Source organism: Mizuhopecten yessoensis, unplaced genomic scaffold (assembly GCF_002113885.1).
Source record: "Mizuhopecten yessoensis strain PY_sf001 unplaced genomic scaffold, ASM211388v2 scaffold5913, whole genome shotgun sequence".
Taxonomy (NCBI): domain Eukaryota; kingdom Metazoa; phylum Mollusca; class Bivalvia; order Pectinida; family Pectinidae; genus Mizuhopecten; species Mizuhopecten yessoensis.
The window spans coordinates 1,012,574-1,035,027 of NW_018406286.1; the positions used below are offsets into that span (position 1 = coordinate 1,012,574).

At 34.9% G+C, this 22,454-nt stretch overlaps 1 protein-coding gene across 1 annotated transcript; it reads left to right on the forward strand.

Annotated features, from left to right (window-relative positions):
- The first annotated feature begins 2,000 nt into the window (after positions 1-2,000).
- LOC110451289 lies at positions 2,001-22,248 on the forward strand. The gene is made up of 7 exons (XM_021499219.1): positions 2,001-2,191; positions 9,787-9,887; positions 11,028-11,299; positions 14,276-14,356; positions 16,065-16,187; positions 16,917-17,038; positions 18,492-22,248. The coding sequence occupies exons 2-7, from the start codon at positions 9,836-9,838 to the stop codon at positions 19,312-19,314; spliced, it is 1,473 nt and encodes a 490-aa protein (XP_021354894.1). The 5' UTR covers positions 2,001-2,191; positions 9,787-9,835; the 3' UTR covers positions 19,315-22,248.
- The last annotated feature ends 206 nt before the right edge of the window (positions 22,249-22,454 follow it).

Below are 22,454 nucleotides of genomic sequence, written 5' to 3' on the forward strand. Positions count from 1 at the left end.
TATGCATAATGGAAATATAAAAAATAGCTGTCTGTTTTACTCTTCCTGCTATCGTCGATATGTATAATGGAAATATAAAAAATACCTGTCTGTTTTACTCGTCCTGATATCGTCGATATGTATGATGGAAATATAAAAAATAGCTATGTCTGTTTTAATCTTCCTGATATCGTCGATATGTATAATGGAAATATAAAAAATAGCTATGTCTGTTTTACTCTTCTTGATATCGTCGATATGTATGATGGAAATATAAAAAAATAGCTATGTCTGTTTTACTCTTCCTGATATCGTCGATATGAATAATGGAAATATAAAAAATAGCTATGTCTGTTTTACTCGTCCTGATATCGTCGATATGTATGATGGAAATATAAAAAATAGCTGTCTGTTTTACTCGTCCTGATATTGTCGATATGTATGATGGAAATATAAAAAAATAGCTATGTCTGTTTTACTCTTCCTGATATCGTCGATGTGTCTGATGGAAATAAAAAAAATAGCTGTCTGTTTTACTCTTCTTGATATCGTCGATATGTATAATGGAAATATAAAAAATAGCTATGTCTGTTTTACTCATCCTGATATCGTCGATATGTATAATGGAAATATAAAAAATATCTGTCTGTTTTACTCTTCCGGATATCGTCGATATGTATAATGGAAATATAAAAAATAGCTGTCTGTTTTACTCGTCCTGATATCGTCGATATGTATGATGGAAATATAAAAAAATAGCTATGTCTGTTTTACTCTTCCTGATAAGGTATTCGATAAATTCAGCTTCATATTATAAAAACGAAAACCAGTTGGCTGGGAGAGTGACACATCACTGTATGCATGAAGCGCACGATGAGCTGTACATTATGAAATAAATTTTCTTAATGACATTATTTGGATTTCCGACATTTTGGCCTCTAGCATCACTGATGAGTCCTAGAAGGACGAAACAGCTGTACGATGCCGTGTAAATCATTTCTGACATACTGTATGTATTACTAAATTTTAAAGTGCAGCCTCCTGTATGTGTGTTATGTATATCTTGAAGGACGATGAGGAGATTTGGAGCAATGCAATGAAGCAAAGAAGATACAAAAAATTACTAATAAATATTGCCACCGCTGAACGATATTTTACATCCAAATAAATATAAAGATGCCAAATAAACTGAATTAAATAGACAAAATCTGTTGCGTTAGACACTGGTAAAGGACTGTTATAGATCGGAAGCATGTTGCAAATTACTTGCCGATATCATTTGTAGGGTAGGACATTTTGCGATTTTACTGGCGTCTTTCAGACGAAGACAGATTCTGACGGTACATGACGTTACGCTGTTAATTCCAGACCAAGGTCTTGAGCATTGGTAATGGTGCTAGAAATTTAACAATTTCTTTTTCACCCACATGTCTTAAGCATTGGTAATGGTGCTAGAAATTTAACAATTTCTTTTTCACCCACATGTCTTGAGTAATGAAAATGTATCAAGCTAGCACAGGGCCGATTTTCAGCGGACTACCGATCAGGTGATAATACTAGTGGTTTTGTTGGCGCTTTTATAATCTCTTGTTTTTTCTTGACCTGTAAATACGTAGCCAGGGTTTCCCACTGAGGAAATTTTAATGTATATCGTTTTAGTGTATACCCTTAAAATAAAAATAAAATGGTTTTTTGTCCTAGATCGTTGTTAATCGAACAAATATTCCTATATTTGACAAGGGACAAAACAACAAATACCACATGTTGCAAGAAACACTTACCCGTCCGGTGTGATTTATTGAGGAGGTACATGCTATCTTAAATTTAAAGGAAAGTTTTTACACCTCCCCTCAAACACTACAGGCGAAACTACACCTATCTCTACGACCTGGGTCTGTGTATATGTATACACACCACTGTTCGGTACATGCCTTGTGTATTGGTTATTGGACGAGACAGATCAGTTATTAGTAAAATATAACGGTGCCTGTATACCGGGTATACCTGTTGTAATTGCTTTATCTCACAGAACTAGTCGACCGTGACTCCTCGCCATATTGTCGAGTGTGGTTGTCAATAGACGGCCCAATCATTGGATCTGTTCACAGGGTAGGTAACACTACACTACACCTACCTACGTGCGGGTTACAATATCCCTGTCGATATATCTCCTGATATCAGTCAGGATTAGACTGTACGGGAGCCTGTCACGGTAAGTGTTATGTTCATATCAATATTCTTCTATATATCGTAAATATTACTGCTACAGTATTAAGTGTTTCCTCCTGTAATAACTGTAAATTATTGTATTGATGTTATATTAAGTGTATAACAGTAGGTTTCAAAGTATTATATATTGATATCTTATATTCGTAAAATCTACGAGACAATCCCTACACACCTACCACTTGTTTATAGTTACTTGCTGTCGACAACCACTACCTGTATATAGTTACCCATTATTCAAAAGTACTACCTGTATATTAATACCTCCTATCTAATTAACACGTGTCTGTAACTACCACCTGTGTATAACTACGACTTGTCTATAACAACCATCCATCCATAATTATCACCGGTTTACAACTATCACCCTTGGATAACTACCTCCTGTCTGTATACACCTCCTGTCTATATCTACTTCCTGTTTATAACTACCATCTGTCTACAATTACAATTTGTCTACAACTAACACCTGTCTATAACTCCAACCTGTTTGTAACTACCACCTATATAACTTCCACTTGATTATAACTACGACCTGTCTATAACTACCTCCTGTCCACAGCTACAATCTTTATTATACACAGAAACTAAGTATCTGTATCTGCCTCCTGCCCATTCCTATAACTTGTGGATAGCCACCTCTTCTATGTAACTACTGCCTGTCTATAACTCCTACCTGTTTATAACTCCTACCTGTCTATAACTTCCACCTGTCTATAACTCCTACCTGTTTATAACTACTACCGATCTATAACTTCCATCTGTCTATAACTCCTACCTGTTTATAACTACTACCGATCTATAACTCCTACCTGCCTGTAACTTCCACCTGTCTATAACTCTTACCTGTCTATAACTCCTACCTGTTTATAACTTCTACCGATCTATAAATCCTACCTGTCTATAACTACTACCGATCTATAACTCCTACCTATTTATAACTCCTACATGTCTATAACTGCTACCTGTTTATAACTACTACCGATCTCTAACTTCCACCTGTCTATACCTCCTATCTGTCTATAACTCCTACCTGTCTATAACTTCCACATGTCTATAACTCCTACCTGTTTATAACAACTACCGATCTATAACTCCAACCTGTTTATAACTACTACCTGTTTATAACCTCTACCTGTTTATAACTACTACCGATCTATAACTTCCACCTGTCTATAACTCCTACCGATCTATAACTCCTACCTGTCTTTAACTCCTACCTGTCTATAACTCCTACCTGTTTATAACTCCTACCTGGCTATAAATCCTACCTGACTATAACTCCTACCGATCTATAACTCCTACCTGTCTTTAACTCCTACCTGTCTATAACTAATACCGATCTATAACTTCCACCTGTCTTTAAATCCTACCTGTCTTTAACTCCTACCGATCTATAACTCCTACCGATCTATAACTCCTACCTGTCTTTAACTCCTACCTGTCTATAACTCCTACCTGTCTATAACTCCTACCTGTCTATAACTCCTACCGATCTATAACTCCTACCTGTCTATAACTCCTACCTGTCTATAAATCCTACCTGTCTATAACTATTACTGATCTATAACTTCCACCTGTCTATAATTCCTTACTGTCTATAAGTCCTACATGTTTATAACTCCTACCTGTTTATAACTACTACCGATCTATAACTCCTACCTGTATATAACTCCTACCTGTTTATAACTACTACCTGTTTATAACTCCTACCTGTCTATATGTTATTATAGTATATTTTGTATGTATTTATGGTTGGAGAGAGGGGTGGGCTTTTAATGACAATAGCACATTCTAACATATGTTGAATGTGGGTGTAGCTGGTGTCAGTTTCGGATATCAATCGAGGTTTATGATGTTTTTCGGTTTTTTTCTGGTGTTTTTCTGGGTTCCTGTTTTTGCATACATTAAGGTCCGATTCTGTTTCACCTAAGGTTGTTACATGTTCCTCCCCTTACCATGTTACTGATTTAATTGAGGTTGCTCTCACTACTCACGGCCTATCTATAACAAATCTCATACCTGGTTTGATGGGCATCAGGAGTACTAAAATTGACATGTGAACAGTAGATCCCTGTAAAGGGTGTTGAATGTAGATATAACTTCCACTTACACCAAACCAAGAATCGAGTGTTCTTACAACGGGAACGGTTTCGGATAAGCGATATTAATGTGTCTGTGTATGTATGATATGACAGTACACATGATTAATGTTAACACTAATGTAGTCAGCCATTTAATTTAAAGGCCATTATCTATAAGATAAACTCACCGTGCCAGGGGACATGATGGTAATACAAGCATGATCTAAGGACTAACATAAGATTCAACAATACAAATGATAATCAGGACACAATGTTTTTAGGTAGGTTTTAGAAAGAAACTTTCACCCATATTATTTACTTCAGTATTTAATTAATTCTATAATTGAAATCAATATGACTAAATTCAATATAATTGAATTCAATATAATTCAATAAAACGTCATCCAATATGATAAAATTATACATAATGTATTTCAATACATTATATTTCATTTGAACTGAAGTAAATAACTTATAATGAATTAGCTGTATACCTTGTAACAGAGCAGTGTTAGCTTGTGTATAGTGAGTGTATCATAAATGCAAAACAACTTATTTTAAAAGATGGTTAACACATTCACCCATACATTCACATTTGAACCGTACCAACTTAAGGACAGGGCAAGTCCATTTTAATTTTGTAGGGGCGAATGAGTTAAACTTAATAATGCAGGACTTATTATTTCGATAGTTTAAATGTGAAAGCAACTTACTGCTATTGGGATCCCGATGGGGAGTATTTTAAACATATTATGCTATAGACCAAGTAAGATATTGTAGACAAGGTTCAATATTATAAACGAATTTTCTATCTTTCATGTTTCAGTCAAAACAGCATTAACTAAATTCGATTATATTCACTTCCTTACACGATCTCAGTAGTAAAGGTCGACAGACGACTGGGCCATTATCAATGACATAACACGGTAGATAGGTATAATATACACACAAACTCTCAACCTGATTGAGGTATTGGTTTTTGATTCACCTCAGCGTAAAGATAACTAGAATGAAGGTGCAGCTGTAAATGTTAGGTGTAGAATTTGAATCAAATTATTTTCTCCATATCTATCGAGCTGCCTATATAATGAACAGGTAAATCACACCACATGTAAACTACGCTACAGCTAAATCACTGTACAGATGTAAATTGCATTGCAAGTACACACACTACAGGTAAATTACACTACCGGGTATTTAACACTTTATATAAATCATGGTACAGGTATATCACACCATAGGGTGTAAAGATAACTAAGGGTAAATCACGGGTAAGTCACACTATAGGAAGAGGAAAACTAAGGGTAAATCACAGGTATATCATACTATAGGGAGAAGAAAACTTAGGGTAAATCACAGGTAAGTCACACTATAGGGAGAGGAAACTAAGGGTAAATCACAGGTATATCATACTATAGGGAGAGGAAAGAAAACTTAGGGTAAATCACAGGTAAGTCACACTATAGGAAGAGGAAACTAAGGGTAAATCACAGGTAAGTCACACTATTGGGAGAGGAAACTAAGGGTAAATCACAGGTAAAGCACACTATAGGGAGAGGAAACTAAGGGTAAATCACAGGTAAAGCACACTAAAGGGAGAGGAAACTAAGGATAAATCACAGGTAAAGCACATTATAGGGAGAGGAAACTAAGCGTAAATCACATGTATATCATACTATAGGGAGAGGAAAACTTAGAGTAAATCACAGGTAAGTCACACTATATGGAGATGAGACTAAGGGTTAATCACAGGTATATAACACTAAAGGGAGAGGAAACTAAGCGTAAATCACAGGTATATCATACTTTAGGGAGAGAAAACTAAGGGTAAATCACATGTATATCATACTATAAGGAGAGAAAACATTTAATTAACAATATAAGTAGATAAATAAGCCAAGGGTAAGTTAAAGGTAAATAACTATACAGGTAAACGACACATTAGGTAAACCATACCAATCATGGTGATACCGAGTGCCAACGACAAAGACACGTGATCTGTATAGTTACTTGATTTGATGGACTAATATTGTTATAGACATTTTAGTTTTAAAAACAGGGGTTTTATAGACAGGAATGGGTTATAGACATATGGATGTTATCGATAGTCAGGGTTCATATATGCATGTAAATCGCGGCTCTATAGGCAGATGGGGCTTATAGGCAGGTGGTGTTAATATATACATATGGGTTTCATAGACAGGAGGAGTTATAGACAGAGTTGAGTTTTAAGATACGTTTCACTGGTATGTAAAGTTATAATAGTTACAGTAAAACATCTCTAGCTTTTATTGTTCAGTCATGTTGACATTTGTATACAAATCACCAGTACAATACCCAATAATGACGCGTAATCTGTCTGTAAGTGGGAAATACTTACGTTTAGAACAGCCTTTCTACGTATCAACATAAATCTTTTCATTTTAATCAATACTTTAACACTCAACTTGGTGTATTAATATAATCCGGTGTTTATACACTGAACATGTGACGGATTTCAAACAGCTGATCGTGTTAGCAGAACTTCATTAGATATATTGTATACCTAATAAAGCAAGATGCTTGATTCTCTAATTAAAGTTTGTTTACTTTAAAGTCGACATTCTAAAACTCATAGTAAATACAGTCTTGCACTTGAATAAGTTGGCATTACTTTAATGTAAGAAAACAATCGAAGAAAACTGAATTACAACATAATACATGTAACATAATTTACATTAATCTAACATATTCTATGAAAAACATGACGATTTTTATCTCACAACTTCCTCGGTAGTTACAGCAAAGGCTGATACCTTGACAACAGTACAGTATAGCATTATCACGAATCGCAAAGAAACATCTAAACAGACATTAATCATCGGAATAGGAATGATGTCAGGGCGTTTGATAGGGATGTTCTATACCAAGATATAACTGATGATAGAAAATAACCTTATCCATTGAACTACAAACTGCAGGCAACATCTCGTCATTAAATATTAATGACCACTTTCTAGAAATTAGGTCATACACAAAAATCTGGGTTAATGTGACATCTTTACGATACTGCAGACAACGATATCAATTACCATAAATCAATACAATGGGGTTTTTTTGTAATCAAAAGGATGTTTTTATTACCAAGACAGCATCAAAAGTCACAACATGCATACTTTATATATATTTTTTAGACTGGTCTCGTTATGGGTATTTTATCATTGTACTAGCATATTAAATATAACTACAATTATTATATATAATAGGTAACATCTATGATATTGCATATCGTACATATGCTGCTGTATGTGATGATTAATATTATACTTAATAATCCTTATATATTGTATACCTATAAAATTACGTAGTACATTATAAATGTTTACCTATAATATAATATCGAGTATAATATAAAGTATTTTATATATTATACGTTTGATTTTGTGTATTTTTCCTGTAATATATATAATGTCGACGCTTTTTATATATATTTACCTATGATTTTATTTGAAATAGCTGCCAATATTTTTTTATAAACTCATCCACATGAAAATCAAATTGAAAACAAAATTCGATATAGAATCTTTTCGTATTGACAATATAAAACATTTATATCAAAGTGTATCATCCGAATTGAAGATGTCAGACAAATTTGACATTTTAGTGAATCATAGGTAGGTCTAAACTAAACTGCATAGGAAACTGTAATCAATAAAAAATGAAATGAAAAATGCCGGAAATAGGGCTCGTTCAACTAATATTTTTGTTGAAAGGACACTGAAGTAGTATGTATTAATGCAAGTAAAACACACGTCTGAAATTATCACAAATAGAGAAATATTGGGCCGCTAACTCAGGGACGACTTAGTGCAAATCGGAATGTGTACTGATATACTTATAAGTACCTATATATGTCAAAATCCATTATAATATATACTTTTTTATATATATTATATAATTGTTTGATATATATTTTCATGTATATAGTTTTATTTGCATCTTTGTGTCAGTCAAATGTTGACATTTTCTTAAAGCTGAAACATAATATATAAAAACGACACAAATTATGTTATAATTATGATAACATGTTTTTCTAAACATAAATATATATATAACAGGAGTATCTTATGCATACTTTGAGGCACTTATTAAGTCAGCTATGCTAAATCTAACGTTGCATTGTGTGTGTGTATGATCAGTAGACACACACAGAGTATCGTATTACGATATTATTTGACAGCTAAGATAGAGATTAGTGTGACATTGTCACTCTACAGACTGCGTTAGTTATACGCCGATTTCATATTGCTGTGGTGACGTTGTGTTAAATATGTGTTATTTTCATTTTGCATTATATGTCTTCTAAACACAAATAAACTGACAAATATATGATAATATGTCAATAGGACAATAAAGTGAGGTGTTCATCAGTCAACGAAGCAAACTATTAGAAATGCTTTTTATCGATTTTTCTTTTTATTGATTTGTTGCATAACAATAAGTAGCCTTTGCGTGATTCCATACCCGCGAACATATCTGGTATTCGAATGAAGAGTTTAATCAACAATATGAAAAATGTCGAATGAATATTTCTTAAATGTTTAATTTTAAAGTCCTTGATAAGCTGACATGTCGTGCAAACACAAAACAAAAAAAGCTGAATCAACGGTAAATCGTTTACACCTAGCCTGGGACAATATGTTTAACCAACTGCTCAATAAACTGACAAGGTATCGGGTTTCCACAATATTTGACAAATTGCATGTCTATGTGTAAAATAGATTAATGTACGTAGTTAACTAGGAGCTATGGATTTGTACTTTGGAAATAATAAAAAAAATATCTTAAATCTATTTAACTATCTATTTAAACAATTCATGTGTACAGTAAATACACGTAGATAATCCTTACAGTTGTGTGCGCATAGCAGAATGTTCAGAGCGACAATTGTTTAGTATAATCAGATAGTTATATCATTCAACAAGTTAAACCCACATATTTACAAGTTTTAATTTATCTCCTCAATCAAAAACATATTTGATTGGATTGCATAATTGCATGACGACAAAATAGAACCTCACATTTCCTCACGCAATTATATACAACGGTCGACATCTGTCTCTTGTAAATAAGCAGTTGGTGGTATTTACTTGGATATATGTCTTCTCCAGACTCATATATTTGTCTCACTTGCAGAGAGCAAACATTAATATTCGCCGGGGATACATCATATAAAATGTATCACGGTTAAACAATAATTCGCCCGAGGGAAACATTATTGATCGAAGGGAAACAAATATTTATGTTTCCCTTGCACGTTGCGAAAATAAGCATTGTATAAACGTTGTTTACGATACTGTAAAATCACCAAGTAAATATTATTATACTTTAAAACAACATTGACCAAATGATACAGATTCCGACTGCCGTCCTTATAATCAATATTGCCTTTGATTGATAACAGAAACTGTTATTTTGTAATAAACAAACCTTACATATTGTACTTCACACTTCACAGTGACCACAGAACGCCCCACTGATGGCCATATAACACAACCCACAACAATATGGCGGAGACGACGTTTGCTGGGTTACCCGTGTTCCCTGCGGCTAGGATTGGTAAGTTCATATTGTTACGTGTTTCATAAGTCTTATTGAGTTTGATTCATTAAATGGTGCTTTTAATTAAAAAATAGAATTGTCGGATTTTTTTAATGTTTGAAATATTCTGTGTTCCTTTACATCTTTGTTTCAAACTTTGTAGTTATAATTTTTAATTTGATATTGTCACTGTATAAACCAAGTTTAGATTCTTAAAATAGTTGCTTACTAAAACGATATACAGTTAGATCTGCAATAAGAGACTGTCAAAGAGGTGGCTGAAAAGTAGTCTCTTAGCAGAACTGGTCTCTTATAGAATATTAATATATAGCAACCTACTTAGAAGGCACGGTAGTCTAGTGGTATGCCGCCGGGCTCGTGACCAAAGAGTTGCGGGTTCGAGTCACGTCACGGCTTTATGTTGTATCTTCTCCGCTTATTCCAGTCTACTCAGCTGTACATGATTACGTGGTTGGGCAGTGCTAGAATAATTGAATGCTAGCTGTGAGCGCCAAAATGGCAGCACCGGCTTTTGCTCCCCAGGGAGTCGAGAAAGATATTGGCTTGTTGCAAAGACCCTATAGCCACGGATAATAGTTTGTGAACCGCTTTGAGACGACCTACGAACTAGTTTGTGATAAAGCGGTATATAAGAACCTCGAATATTATTATTATCATTATCGATATGCGAGAAAACAAACAGTGGTCCCTCAAGAGACATGAATGCTTAATAGTGGTTTTCTATTGAGTCTATTCGTCTGTATATTATTTTAGATTCATATTGTCCCAATGTAAAACTCGACTTTGTCATAAAGTGATATGTATATTTATATATTAATTCCCGGGCACAAATGTATGGTAAACTAATATTTTTGTCGTCCTGGCCCCAGGATCATGTAACGATCTTATATCTAAATTCGTCTTACGTTTGGACTTAGCCATTCACAAACAACGTCATGAAAAGTGACGTCATACGTGATTGGCTAAGAAAAAACTTAAGTCTAAGATTGCTTCATGATCCCGTGGCTTGGATATCAGGTATTTCATTAATTGGTATTTGTAGTGCTAAAACATTTAACTATTTGTCTAGTCGATCTGCCTATGGTCAAGGGGTCGATATTATTTAAATTATTTTACCTGTTCATTTTACATCAACAGAACAATTCCGGGCCATGGAACCTGCTATATTCCACGAGAAAGAGCTTGTGTTGGACACCGCTAGGTGTCGCCAACTTGTCCACCAGCTGAAGCGCGAACTTATGTTAGGAATTGCTGGTGAGGGAATACATATGGGTGGGGATGGACCCCTTACATTATTCCAAATAGGAACATTTCATGGAAAGGTCTACATCTTTGATACGCTTGTGAATGTGGAGTTATTCGATAAAGGAGGATTGCGATTTCTACTGGAATCTGAAGATATACTGAAGGTAATAAAACCATAAAAAGTTTATATATTCTTTTAGATATATATATATATATATATTTTAGACGGGGTGTAGATGTATCTAAGACATCTGGTTGGGTTTTAGTAGGTTTAACGTCATATTAACAGCTAAGATCATTTAAGGATGCGCCTCCATGAGTGTTGTGCAGACGGGCATGTGGTATATATGTGGTATGAGTGCTAGAGGCAGGGCATGTTGGTGAATACATATGCTCCCTTGCGATAGCGCGGATATGATCCCAACTGTAGAGTGCTACCTCACCGGAGACATCCAGCTGATTTGACTTTGGTTATAAAGCCAGAACTAAGATATACCTATTGCAGGTTTGAGTATCGTTATACAGACGATATATATAGATTAGTGTCCCCTAAGATATATCTGACTGTATTGTGAAGACGACGTACGTGTACTCTAAAACACCTGATCGCTAAAGCATGTATGTAGTTGAAGGCAGATTCCCAGTATGGTCTTGAAGACAGGGTTGATTGAAGTGGCAGACAGGTGTTACCTGAGGCATACTTGACTGTGGTTACAAAGCAAGCCAGTCTGTGGAGGTCTTGCATCCATGGCAAGTTTGACAAGGTTATAAAGACACGTGGTTTCTCAGGCATATTTTTACCAGAACAAAGCTTTAAAAACATTGACTGCTGACAACCTCAATGTGTGGGAACACGTTCGCTTAATAAACAAACATAGTCTCACGATAAAGCTGGGCATACAGGTCTTTCAAGTCATGGGAAAAGGTTAAATGACGTGAAACTACTATAATGACTACCGTTGCGAAAGTCAATGATTTTCTTTATATAAACATTGGTAACATTATATAGTCCACATTGTTGTATGCACAATAGGACACAAATTGATTATATAAAATACAAAACCTATTGTTCTGTTCCTGAACAGTCTGGAATTCGAAGTCAGTTTCACTATGTACAGTGTTAGAATACTATCATGAATAAATTATCACACTATTAAAATTCCTGAAGTAAAACCAAGTGAAAACAGGAGAGTACTAGCAACGTTTTGCATATGCTAATAAATATTTACTCTGTTGATTGTTAAACATTACAAGGGTATAATACTTCAAAGGTCAATATCAGGCCATGGAACAAAACAAGGCAACAACAATGTAAAATACATTTAAATTAGCCAATAATTTCAATATCTTACCATCATATCAATGTTAACGACATCGTCATATGAAAAATGAATGTAATTGTATTATACTATTGTGTCACTATTTCCTCCTTTCATAGTGTCATTGCCACCACTCCCCTTGTGTGTGAATACTATTTTTTTTCTCCATTTTTTACTACCCACCTTTGGATTGGGAACGGAGATGCCATATTTACATATATCTATGTATACTTAAAATACACCTTCTGAAACATATATACAATGACTCCCACAATGAATCATCTGTAATACGATGCGGCATAAATTTATTTATAAATGGAGACCTGGTCCCGTATTTATGAAACCGTTCTCATGCTCAAAGCATGGATTTTGTGTTCAAGGCTTATTTTTTGTTTCCGTTATAAATTAATTATAAAACCTGTATTATTTTAATAATGTTGGAAAAATTGAAGAGACTTAAAGCCGAATACTCTTCTCATTGTTAACATTTGACTACTTGATCATTTAAGTGAGTTACTAGAAAGTTTGTTTGAGCACAAAATCCATGGTTGAGCATGAGAACGATTTCAAGAATACGGGACCAGGTCTCCATATATAAATAAATTTATGCCGCAGTGCTCAAACTCAGATTCTTTATTGAAGCCGAGTTTCTTATTCAAGTCATAGAGAACCATTTAAATTCTTAACTTTAGTTTGAGCATGGAAACTTTTATATAAATACGGCTCTTAAATTCAGCTTTGTCAAGCTTTATTTGCTCATGGACATGACTAAGTGACGTATGAAAAAGTGATATGTTCATACCGATTAAAAACGAAAGCAATATATACATGTCCAGTGATTTAAAATCATTGCACTATTATACAAAGTAGAGTAGTATTACTGCAGATACATACAAAAAACCGGGAAAATTACAACTGAATATAATGGCACTATGGGAAAAGCATGCCCTACTACTCTTACATGAATGTAGAAGCAATCTTCATTATGTTATACCCTTAATCCCCTGAAGGAGTTTAAATCTTTTATAATCGATATTCCTATTTGTTTACATTAAAGCTAAACCAGTGTGTTAAACCCGTCCCGTAAAATTGACCTTGTGTGTTTAAAAGTTTAAAGGGTACTTATATGTATACGTATGTTTTACTACAGTGATATAGACGATCATTTAAAAGATGTACACTCGATAATGTGCTAACCTGGTATTTTGACAACACTGTTGAACCTTGTGTAGCATCAGAAAGGGCAATACGGTAAACTAAATACTGGTATATACTTATTGAACAGCAGTAAAGTGATATTGACATTGTCTGGCTTGTGTGTCTGTGTCTATGTGTTGTTGAATACATATCAAATTATCACTGAACAGGTAGGTGTCTGTCAAATAAATTTTATTTCTGTAAAACCTGAACAGTCATCCGTCTTAAGCTTATCATATATTTGTTTGTTATAAAATCAGGGCTGCAGTTTGTTTGTAATTTAGATTGGGAGATATGTCTGTCGGTTGATTAATCGTTCATTACTTTTGAATTATTTTGAAGTCCCGCAAAAAGTGTTGACAGCTTACCGCTGTTTCTGTCCCTGTGTCTGCCGCTGTATCCCTAGCACTTTCTTGATTTCTTTTGTTGCTGTGCTATTACTTGGTTACTTCAATAAGTAATAACATTATCGGCAAAATTATGAGGGAAATAATCCGGCTATTAATGTGTACAAACATGTTTCAAATATGCACATGCAAAACACGCACCTCACATGATTATGCAGTTCTGTTATACAGTATAGCGAAAATACCTGCTGACTTTAACAATAAATTCGATTTACAGGTAACACATTCATCATGCCAACTGAGCGCCGCCCTCTTCTACCAGTTTGCTGTGAGATTGAGGAACGTCTTTGATACCCAGGTACGTATCATCATTGTCCAAGTTGTCTCCCTCGATTGGAGTTTCTGATATACCCAGATATGTACCCACATCCAATAGCAGTGTGACCCTGTTGGCTTCCATATGACTTCATATAACCAGTACCAAGTAGATTGTACACAATTGTACATAATGTCATGCTGTCTTTCTATTTGAAAAGATTATTTTTTTTCGGTTCAAATTGCATCTTTTGGAAGGGATGCCAGGGTTGTGGTGGCCCGCGTTCATCCCTATTATATAATAAAACCTCACGCAGGAGGCCTCTTATAATCTAAATCATTCATTCTTCAGTCTCATTTATAACAATGATAATAATATTTAATTTGATCGAAATGATGTATTAAAATAAACATTCCTTCTGTTCATATTCAAACATTGACAGTACATTCATATTTATAAATTCATTTATATGCCAAAAAGCCTGCTTTACTGATTTGGAAGACGTTTCCTAGAACGATAATCAGAAATTCCTAGAATGATTATCAGGAATGTGATCACCTTTCTGTTTCTTATATCAGTGTTGCCTTTGTTCAGTGTTGATGTTCCATGGTACCTTACACAACACGTTGTGTGTCCATGTTGTCATTCTTACAGTGTTGATACCCACGTGTTAAATTCCTCTAAAAGTTCGAAGGTCAAACGTCAATATGCATATCCGTCCACTTTTTGTAAAGTTACATGAATTAAGGCTTTATATATTCACCTTCCCCTTTTAGTGTGTTTCTATATATGTTTCGGACGCTTCAAAGATGATATTTGATTCCTTTGACTTTTAGTACCTCTGTTTGGTTAGGATAAACGGAATTGCTGGACGTTGCAGTAGTCAAATATGTTTAACTTAATAGACACCTGTTCCTTTTCGCTGTATTCTACACGAGATTTGGAAAACTTAATGCATAGGTTACGTTTTTTTCTACCTGTTATACCGTTGGAGATTCCCGGACGAAATAGCCATGTGAACTAGAAAATGTTTACTTTATTTCACTTTTGTTTCCGAATAACTAAATTTGAAACAGGTGCTTCATTCCTCTGATATCTACTGATTAGTTTACGTTAGAAGGTGATTGACTCTGCTAGTAGATTTCCAGGTCTTGAGCTTAGTGATACTCTTTTATATCACTGTTTAGTCTGAACTGGACAAAATAGCCATATATTGTTGTAAAATGTTTACTTTTCTTTGCTTTTTATAACTATTTAAAATATATAGTTCCTTACTTTGCATTTACTAGTAATTGTTTACAATTTTAAAATGTTTGGAGACTTTACCCGAACATCGACATGATTTGTCAAATGCATATCATAGCAATCGGTTTCACTTCTCAAGCACAATGTACTTCTATGCTCACGCTGTGATAATTTATTTCTGTTAACAAAATGTTTGTAATATTCTGATAACTTAATGGGCAAGATTGTAATGTCTTTAAATGCGATTTCCAGTGATTGATTAATTTCATTTCAAGGGTCCAATATACACACCTTTTAAGTGTTACACAGGGTCCGCAAAGATTCCAACAGCTCAATAATGATAGTATGTGCAGGTTACTCTTGTTTTGATTTCCTTTAAAATGAAACATACACAGAAAGTTGAACTGAATATGTTTTCAATTTCTATTGGTTTGTCTTTGATTCCAGCTTTTTATTTGTCAGCTGGTACTATTATTAGCGTTTACATGTACTGCTATTGTTATAGATTGGTCATCTGCTGATAGAGGAAGACAATGGCCGGCGTCTGCCCAACAGACTCAGTCTGTCCGAGGCGTGTCAGTCTTACTCCGAAAACGCACACCCATACGACTGGCGAGCCGATGTCAAGGTAACGTATAACCTTTTTAATTGGTTGCTTTGATCACCAATTTTCTAACATTGATAGCAATATAAAAAGTTCTATCAATAAATGTGAAAATGTAAAATCAGACAGGACTTGTTTTCTATCATTAGGCTATCAAAGCATCTATTCAGTCATTATACTAATATAAGCATTCTGGAGATCACTCAATTTTCACGAATATTTATTTTCGTGGTTGTTCACCTGACTGACCACATATAAATGATAAAATATATTACAAATTTATCATTGTTGATCCCATTAATAATAGCTGTATTCCTGGATCAGTTCTTGCCCTTGCATTCTTCTTTTGCATTTTGACAGTTTGAGAAACAATATCTCGCAGGGTGACCTAACACTACTTTATGACATCACAATTCATATCAAACTTTCTCTTCGAGAAATTAAATCCTGTGTTTTTAAGCAATCCTCTCTCTTAAGGGTCTACCCTATGTTCATTCTCACAAAGCAGTTGACAATACATACAGCAATACTCTATTTAAAGTCGATACCTGTTTAAAGAGTACGTTTGAACCTTGGGTGGTATCTCCGTACAAATTTGGTTGTATCCAACTCGGAAATCTATTATGATTTATCGAATTTTTTAGAAATATCTAATATATGTCATAATCAGTCATCACTCGTTGGATACCCTATATTGATACGTTTATTCATATCGATTAATTCATAATATAAAGGTCTTTCTGTAATTTGAAGGAAATGTGGATGTCGCGTATTGGAGACTACTGGTCACAGCGCCCCCTGACGGATGAGATGGTAGAGTACGCAGCAGGGGACGTAATGGCAATTATACCAGACGTCTTTAGAAACCAGATGGAGTGAGTGAAAATAATTCGTATACAGTGATTCCTTTGAGTTTTCTTTACAAAACAACTCATGGACGGCTTACTACAAGAGCTGTATGTTAAGCGTGACGATTTCGATTTTGCTATCATGAACGCTCCCTTTCCTGGTAGCAACATCCCTGATACTCTAACATACAGTGTCGTACTGCAGACGACACTATTGCATATCTAGTTATCAAGTCCAACAGTGATGCTGAAACACTTCAAAAAGATCTTGACAAACTAGCGCTCTGGGAAAATACATGGAAAATGATCTTCCACCCAAACAAATGCAATGTGTTGTCGGTGACTAAAAACAAAACTCCAATAGTCCATAATTATACTTTACATGGACACATACTGGAACATCTTAGTCAGGCCAAGTATCTGGGTGTAACACTATCATCTGACCTTAAATAGGATTCACATATAAATACTATCTGCCCAAAAACAAATTCTACGCTAGGCTTTTTAAGACGAAATCTAAAAATTGGCTCAACATCATCCAAAGTACAGGCATACAAATCATTAGTTCGACCATCACTTGAGTATGCCTGTACAGTATGGGACCCTCACACCCAAACAAATATTGACAAGTTGGAAATGGTCCAGCGAAGGGCAGCGCGCTATGTGCTCAATAAGCACAGGTACAACCATCGTACCTCCAGTGTGTCAGAAATGTTGGACCACCTAAAGCTGCGCCCACTAGCAGATAGACGTAGAGATGCTCATCTGACCTTGCTTCATAACATTGTAAACCAGAAAGTCGCTATCGTAAAATCAGACAGATTAATCCCTACAGTTAGAAAATCCCGAACAAAACACCAGTTTTCGTATCAAATTCCCCACTCAAAAACCCAGACCAGAAAGGCATCGTTATTCCCTCGAACTATACCCGAGTGGAATAAACTCCCACCTGACATTATTTCGAGCCCCACAATGGAGTTATTCAAATCAGTCCTCTACCGTCACTTTTCAAACGCAAATTAGACCATCTCGTATCTTTTAAAAACAATCTCTTTCCATGTTTCACTCCTCGTCTGACATTTTATCTTCAAATTGTTATAGTTGGTCAGTACCATTTAGAAGTAGAAGTACTTTATTTGATAAGAACTTGATAAAAGTTGAATGCTGTCAGAGAAGTTATAACACAGAGTTTTAAGAAATGAAAAGATAACTATGGCTAATGTTATGGTTACATCGTAATCTCATCAGGAAATATTCTATTTCTTTGTTTGATAAGAATTTCGACGTTTTTAATTACACTCGTTAGTTTGAAGGAGTTGAAATTCTCAGAAAACATTAAGTCACTGTTATAATTGATATTGATTCAGTGCTGTTCTTTGACACGAGGACAATTTCTGTAACGAATAACAGTTTATTTTACGCAACTTTGGTGGAACGATAACCAGTATAGTTTTAACTTTTGAAATTTCCCTTTTTGCAGATATATTGAAAGACGAAGCCTGAAGAAAAAGTTCAAGATGCTCGTTGAGGAGGAGATCCTTAGTGAAATCAATCAGGTGATGAAACAGCTTCGTGGAGAGAGGATCGAGAAGGCGGTGCGTCAGGTCCTTCGGGAGGTTAATGAGAAGTACGAGGAGAGTACTGATATCTTCAAGATCTTAGGTGGAGACGAGTTTCACGCTCTTATGCTCATCCCATACGAGGACGCAGAGACAGTGTCATCAAAAATTGTCAAATTCAAGACACGAATTGTCGAAAAAGAGTTGGAGGAGATTGAAAATGATCTCCGACTCAAACAAGATATGATTCGATCACGACCTCTGCTAGATTTGGACTTACAATCGTACGAGGTACATCCTGACGCACAAATTCGCGTCCGGGCCAAGGACATTCGAAAGGAGTTGCACGAGACGATTCTCTCCTCGATCGGAAGGAGGTATTCCGGGCTGGCTTCTCCACACATAATGTCGGAAACGGAACGGCAGGCTCTACGCACGCTCCGTCCCAAATCAGAGTTCGACAGCGCCATAGATGGTATCGTCCTTGCGATGCATTGGCTTGTGATTGATTTTGACCTTGAGCAGGCATTGTTTAATATCAAGTATGGGAACCCCGAGTATAGGATCACGGAGGATTTTGTTGAAAGGGTTCAGGATTATGTCTTGATAGACTCTAATGTTTCAGATGGGCTCAAACAGAAGTCAAAAATGTTACTGAAAGTGTTAGAGAAGAATGGTGATAAAATTGAAAAGCAACAAACTCCCGACAGAAAAGTAACATTTAGTGAAGACACCGGATTTTAATTGAAACTTCTTCTTGCAATCATGCCAATAGTTACAGTGAATGGTTTGTGCTATGTGTAAATCACCAGTTAAGTATTCCAAAAAGTTCAGTTTACACATCAAATTGAGTAAATAACAAAGAAGGTCTGTTAGAACAATAATGTATATTTTAATACCAGGAAGAATTAGATCCAACGTCGGCTAGTGGTATGTGAGGCGAAGTTCAGCGTAGCGCAGTTGAAGGATTCCTAAAGAGAATTTAAAAGCCCGTCCACAAGAGCAAACGAAATTATAACAAGAGCTGAGAAGACATCATCAGATGAAATATTTTGTAAACAAATATATCTGTATGTCATAAGATATGTACGCAAACAATCGCAAAGCATGGTGTCGGGTTTGGCGAAATTATTTTTTCGTACGTTGCATCAGCATATCAGTGTTGTTGTCTTAATAACAATGTCACTAAACTACCATGCAACGGTTTCTTATACCGTTTTGGTTATTTCTATCTGGTTCAATAAGCTGTAGTGGTCCTGTAACGATCTCGTAATAAGCGGGACCTTATGTGTACGAAATTATTTTTAAATAGAGACATAATCCTTCTTCTACTGCTACTACTTCAACTTCTTTTTCTTCTGGATGCTAGTGTGCATCTATTTCTGATGATATTTACTATGGCGTTGACGAAAAGAAAACGCACATTATTTTTGTTGATTTAATATACGATAAACGATTAAATAGAGGGATAATTTAGGGTTGTGGGAAGTAAGACACTGTAAGAGCGGCTTCAAAAGCATCAACAATGTCACAGAAACGATAGACTGAGGGATTGGACTCCATGTTGTTAGGATAGAATGAATGTTTATAACATACGATATTGTTTATTTTCTTTTAATAACTGGCACAGACCGCAAACCAAAAGTAAAATCAATATGAAAACGTAAACATTAGATCAGCCTCATAATGTTTTACTTTCTTTAAATAGTACCGTATTTTTCCTGATATAAAACCTATAGCAGCAAAATAAATCTGCATTTTTAAATCATGTTGACTAAAAATTCTGTTGAAATTGATTTTCACCTAATGGGCTGCATTTGCGCGAATTTGATATTTGCATTTTTATTTGAGTCTCTTGTAGAGTTTTTGCGGTAAACTTATATTCTCTTATACAGTATTTAATGCAGGATAAAAATCTTGTTTCATTAACCCAATATGTATATTTGCGGCTGTGTCAACGTAAAGAATGTTGTTTTCTCTTTTGTCATTGCCTGAAGGTGTGTTCGCAACTGAATGTATAACAAAATGTTATTTGTAAGTAAAATTGTTGCACTAGATCTTGTAGATATTTAGTGAATATTCTTCGAATTAACATCACATTAGCAGTTTTTCTTTTAGACTAAACTTCACAAGATAATGTATGATTAATCAGTGTTTTGTTTGTGATCAATTTGTATTAAAGTCCCTTGTCCCACTACTTGCAAAAGAATAGAACTTTCAGTTTTTTCTTACATAGAGTTACCTCCCCTTTATTTCATTTTGATATAAATGTAGTGCGACTTGATCGGGGTACTACTATTGACAAGGTAGTTAAATTGGTTAGAGTGACTGTTTAATGATAGGATTTCAAGGGTTCTGCTATTTGCCCTCCTATATTTTATACTTAGAACAATGTTGTTATAACTGTTGTCTGTTTTATCTTTATTATTTTTTCCATACAAGACCCACAAGGGTTTTTTTTCTTACCATAATCAAAGTTATAGGCATGCTTGAACAGTGCATAGTTCCAGTTCTCGACAGTCGCAGAGGATTCTTAATAATAGACCAAAGTGGAAATATATTCAAATGTTCTTTTCCCGAGCAAATATCAAAATATTAAGGTATTTTTGTCTGATAGCGAACATAATGCTTGCAGGATCATGCTTCAGATTAACTTAGAAAAGGTTTTAAAGTGTTAGTGATTTTTAATAATCCTTATGATAATATAATAATAATACCTCGATGTTCTAATATACCGCTTCAGCACAATCTAGATCTTAGGTTGTCTCAAAGCGGTTCACAAATTATTATCCGTGGTTATAGGGCCTATGCAACCAGCCAATATCTTTCTTAACTCCCTGGGGAGCATACATCCGGTGCTGCCATCACAGCTAGTATTCTACAATTCTAGCAATGCTAAACCACGTACTCGTTTACAGCTGAGTAGACTGGAACAAACGAAGTAAAGTTTCTTCAAGGATACAACACAGTGCCATGACAAGATTTTAACCTGCGATCCTTCAGTCACGAGCCTGGCGTCCTACCGTGTCTCCTAAGCCTATACCAAAGCTATAATCGAAGGCATACTTTCATATCGATACTGGGATGTTTCAGTTTCGAGATGTTTTAGTATTTTCAAAAGCTGTTTGGTAATTTGAAAAGATATTTTAACACTATGGTGAATATGTTCTTGGTAGGGAAATACAACCATACAATGGTACATTTTAATTTACTGAGTTTGGTTGACTGAAGTTCTTCAAAGTTTTTGTCGTTCCGTCCATGATTTTGATATCCGATGTATTTCAATCGGTCCTGATATTGTGTCATTTGATTTAAATCTTTTTGTTATGTTATTTTTTCATTATGTACCAAGTGCTAAAAAATCTGTGTCATGTTCAAAACAATTAAATTCATCTTGACCTCGTTGTATTAAGCTCTTATTTAGCATTGTAATTGCAATAACATTTGCTGCATTTTTGTTATTTTAATGTATTTAAATATTGTTTGCTCAAGCGGACGCCGTCCTGTTGCAATTAAGTGTTTTTCTATGCGTTGAGTTAAAGGACTCGTCGTCACTGTATGACTAAAATGTTTTGAAGTTTTGTCTTTTACTTTTAGTATATTCTCATGTTCCTTTTTAAATATTATCCACATTGTTATAGCTATTCAGAAATCGTGCGTAATAAACTGTTTAAAATCAGTCTTCGTTTTTTTATATTCCGATATCTTCAAGATATATGTTTTCCATTGTAACATTTAAATTCCAATAGAACATTTGGAAAATATTGAAATAAAGAGATGATTAAAGTGGGTATCCCTGTTGAATTCCATTGTAACATTTGGGAAAATATTTAAAAAAAAATAAAGAAGTGGTTACAGTAGGTATCCCTGTTGAATTCCAATTT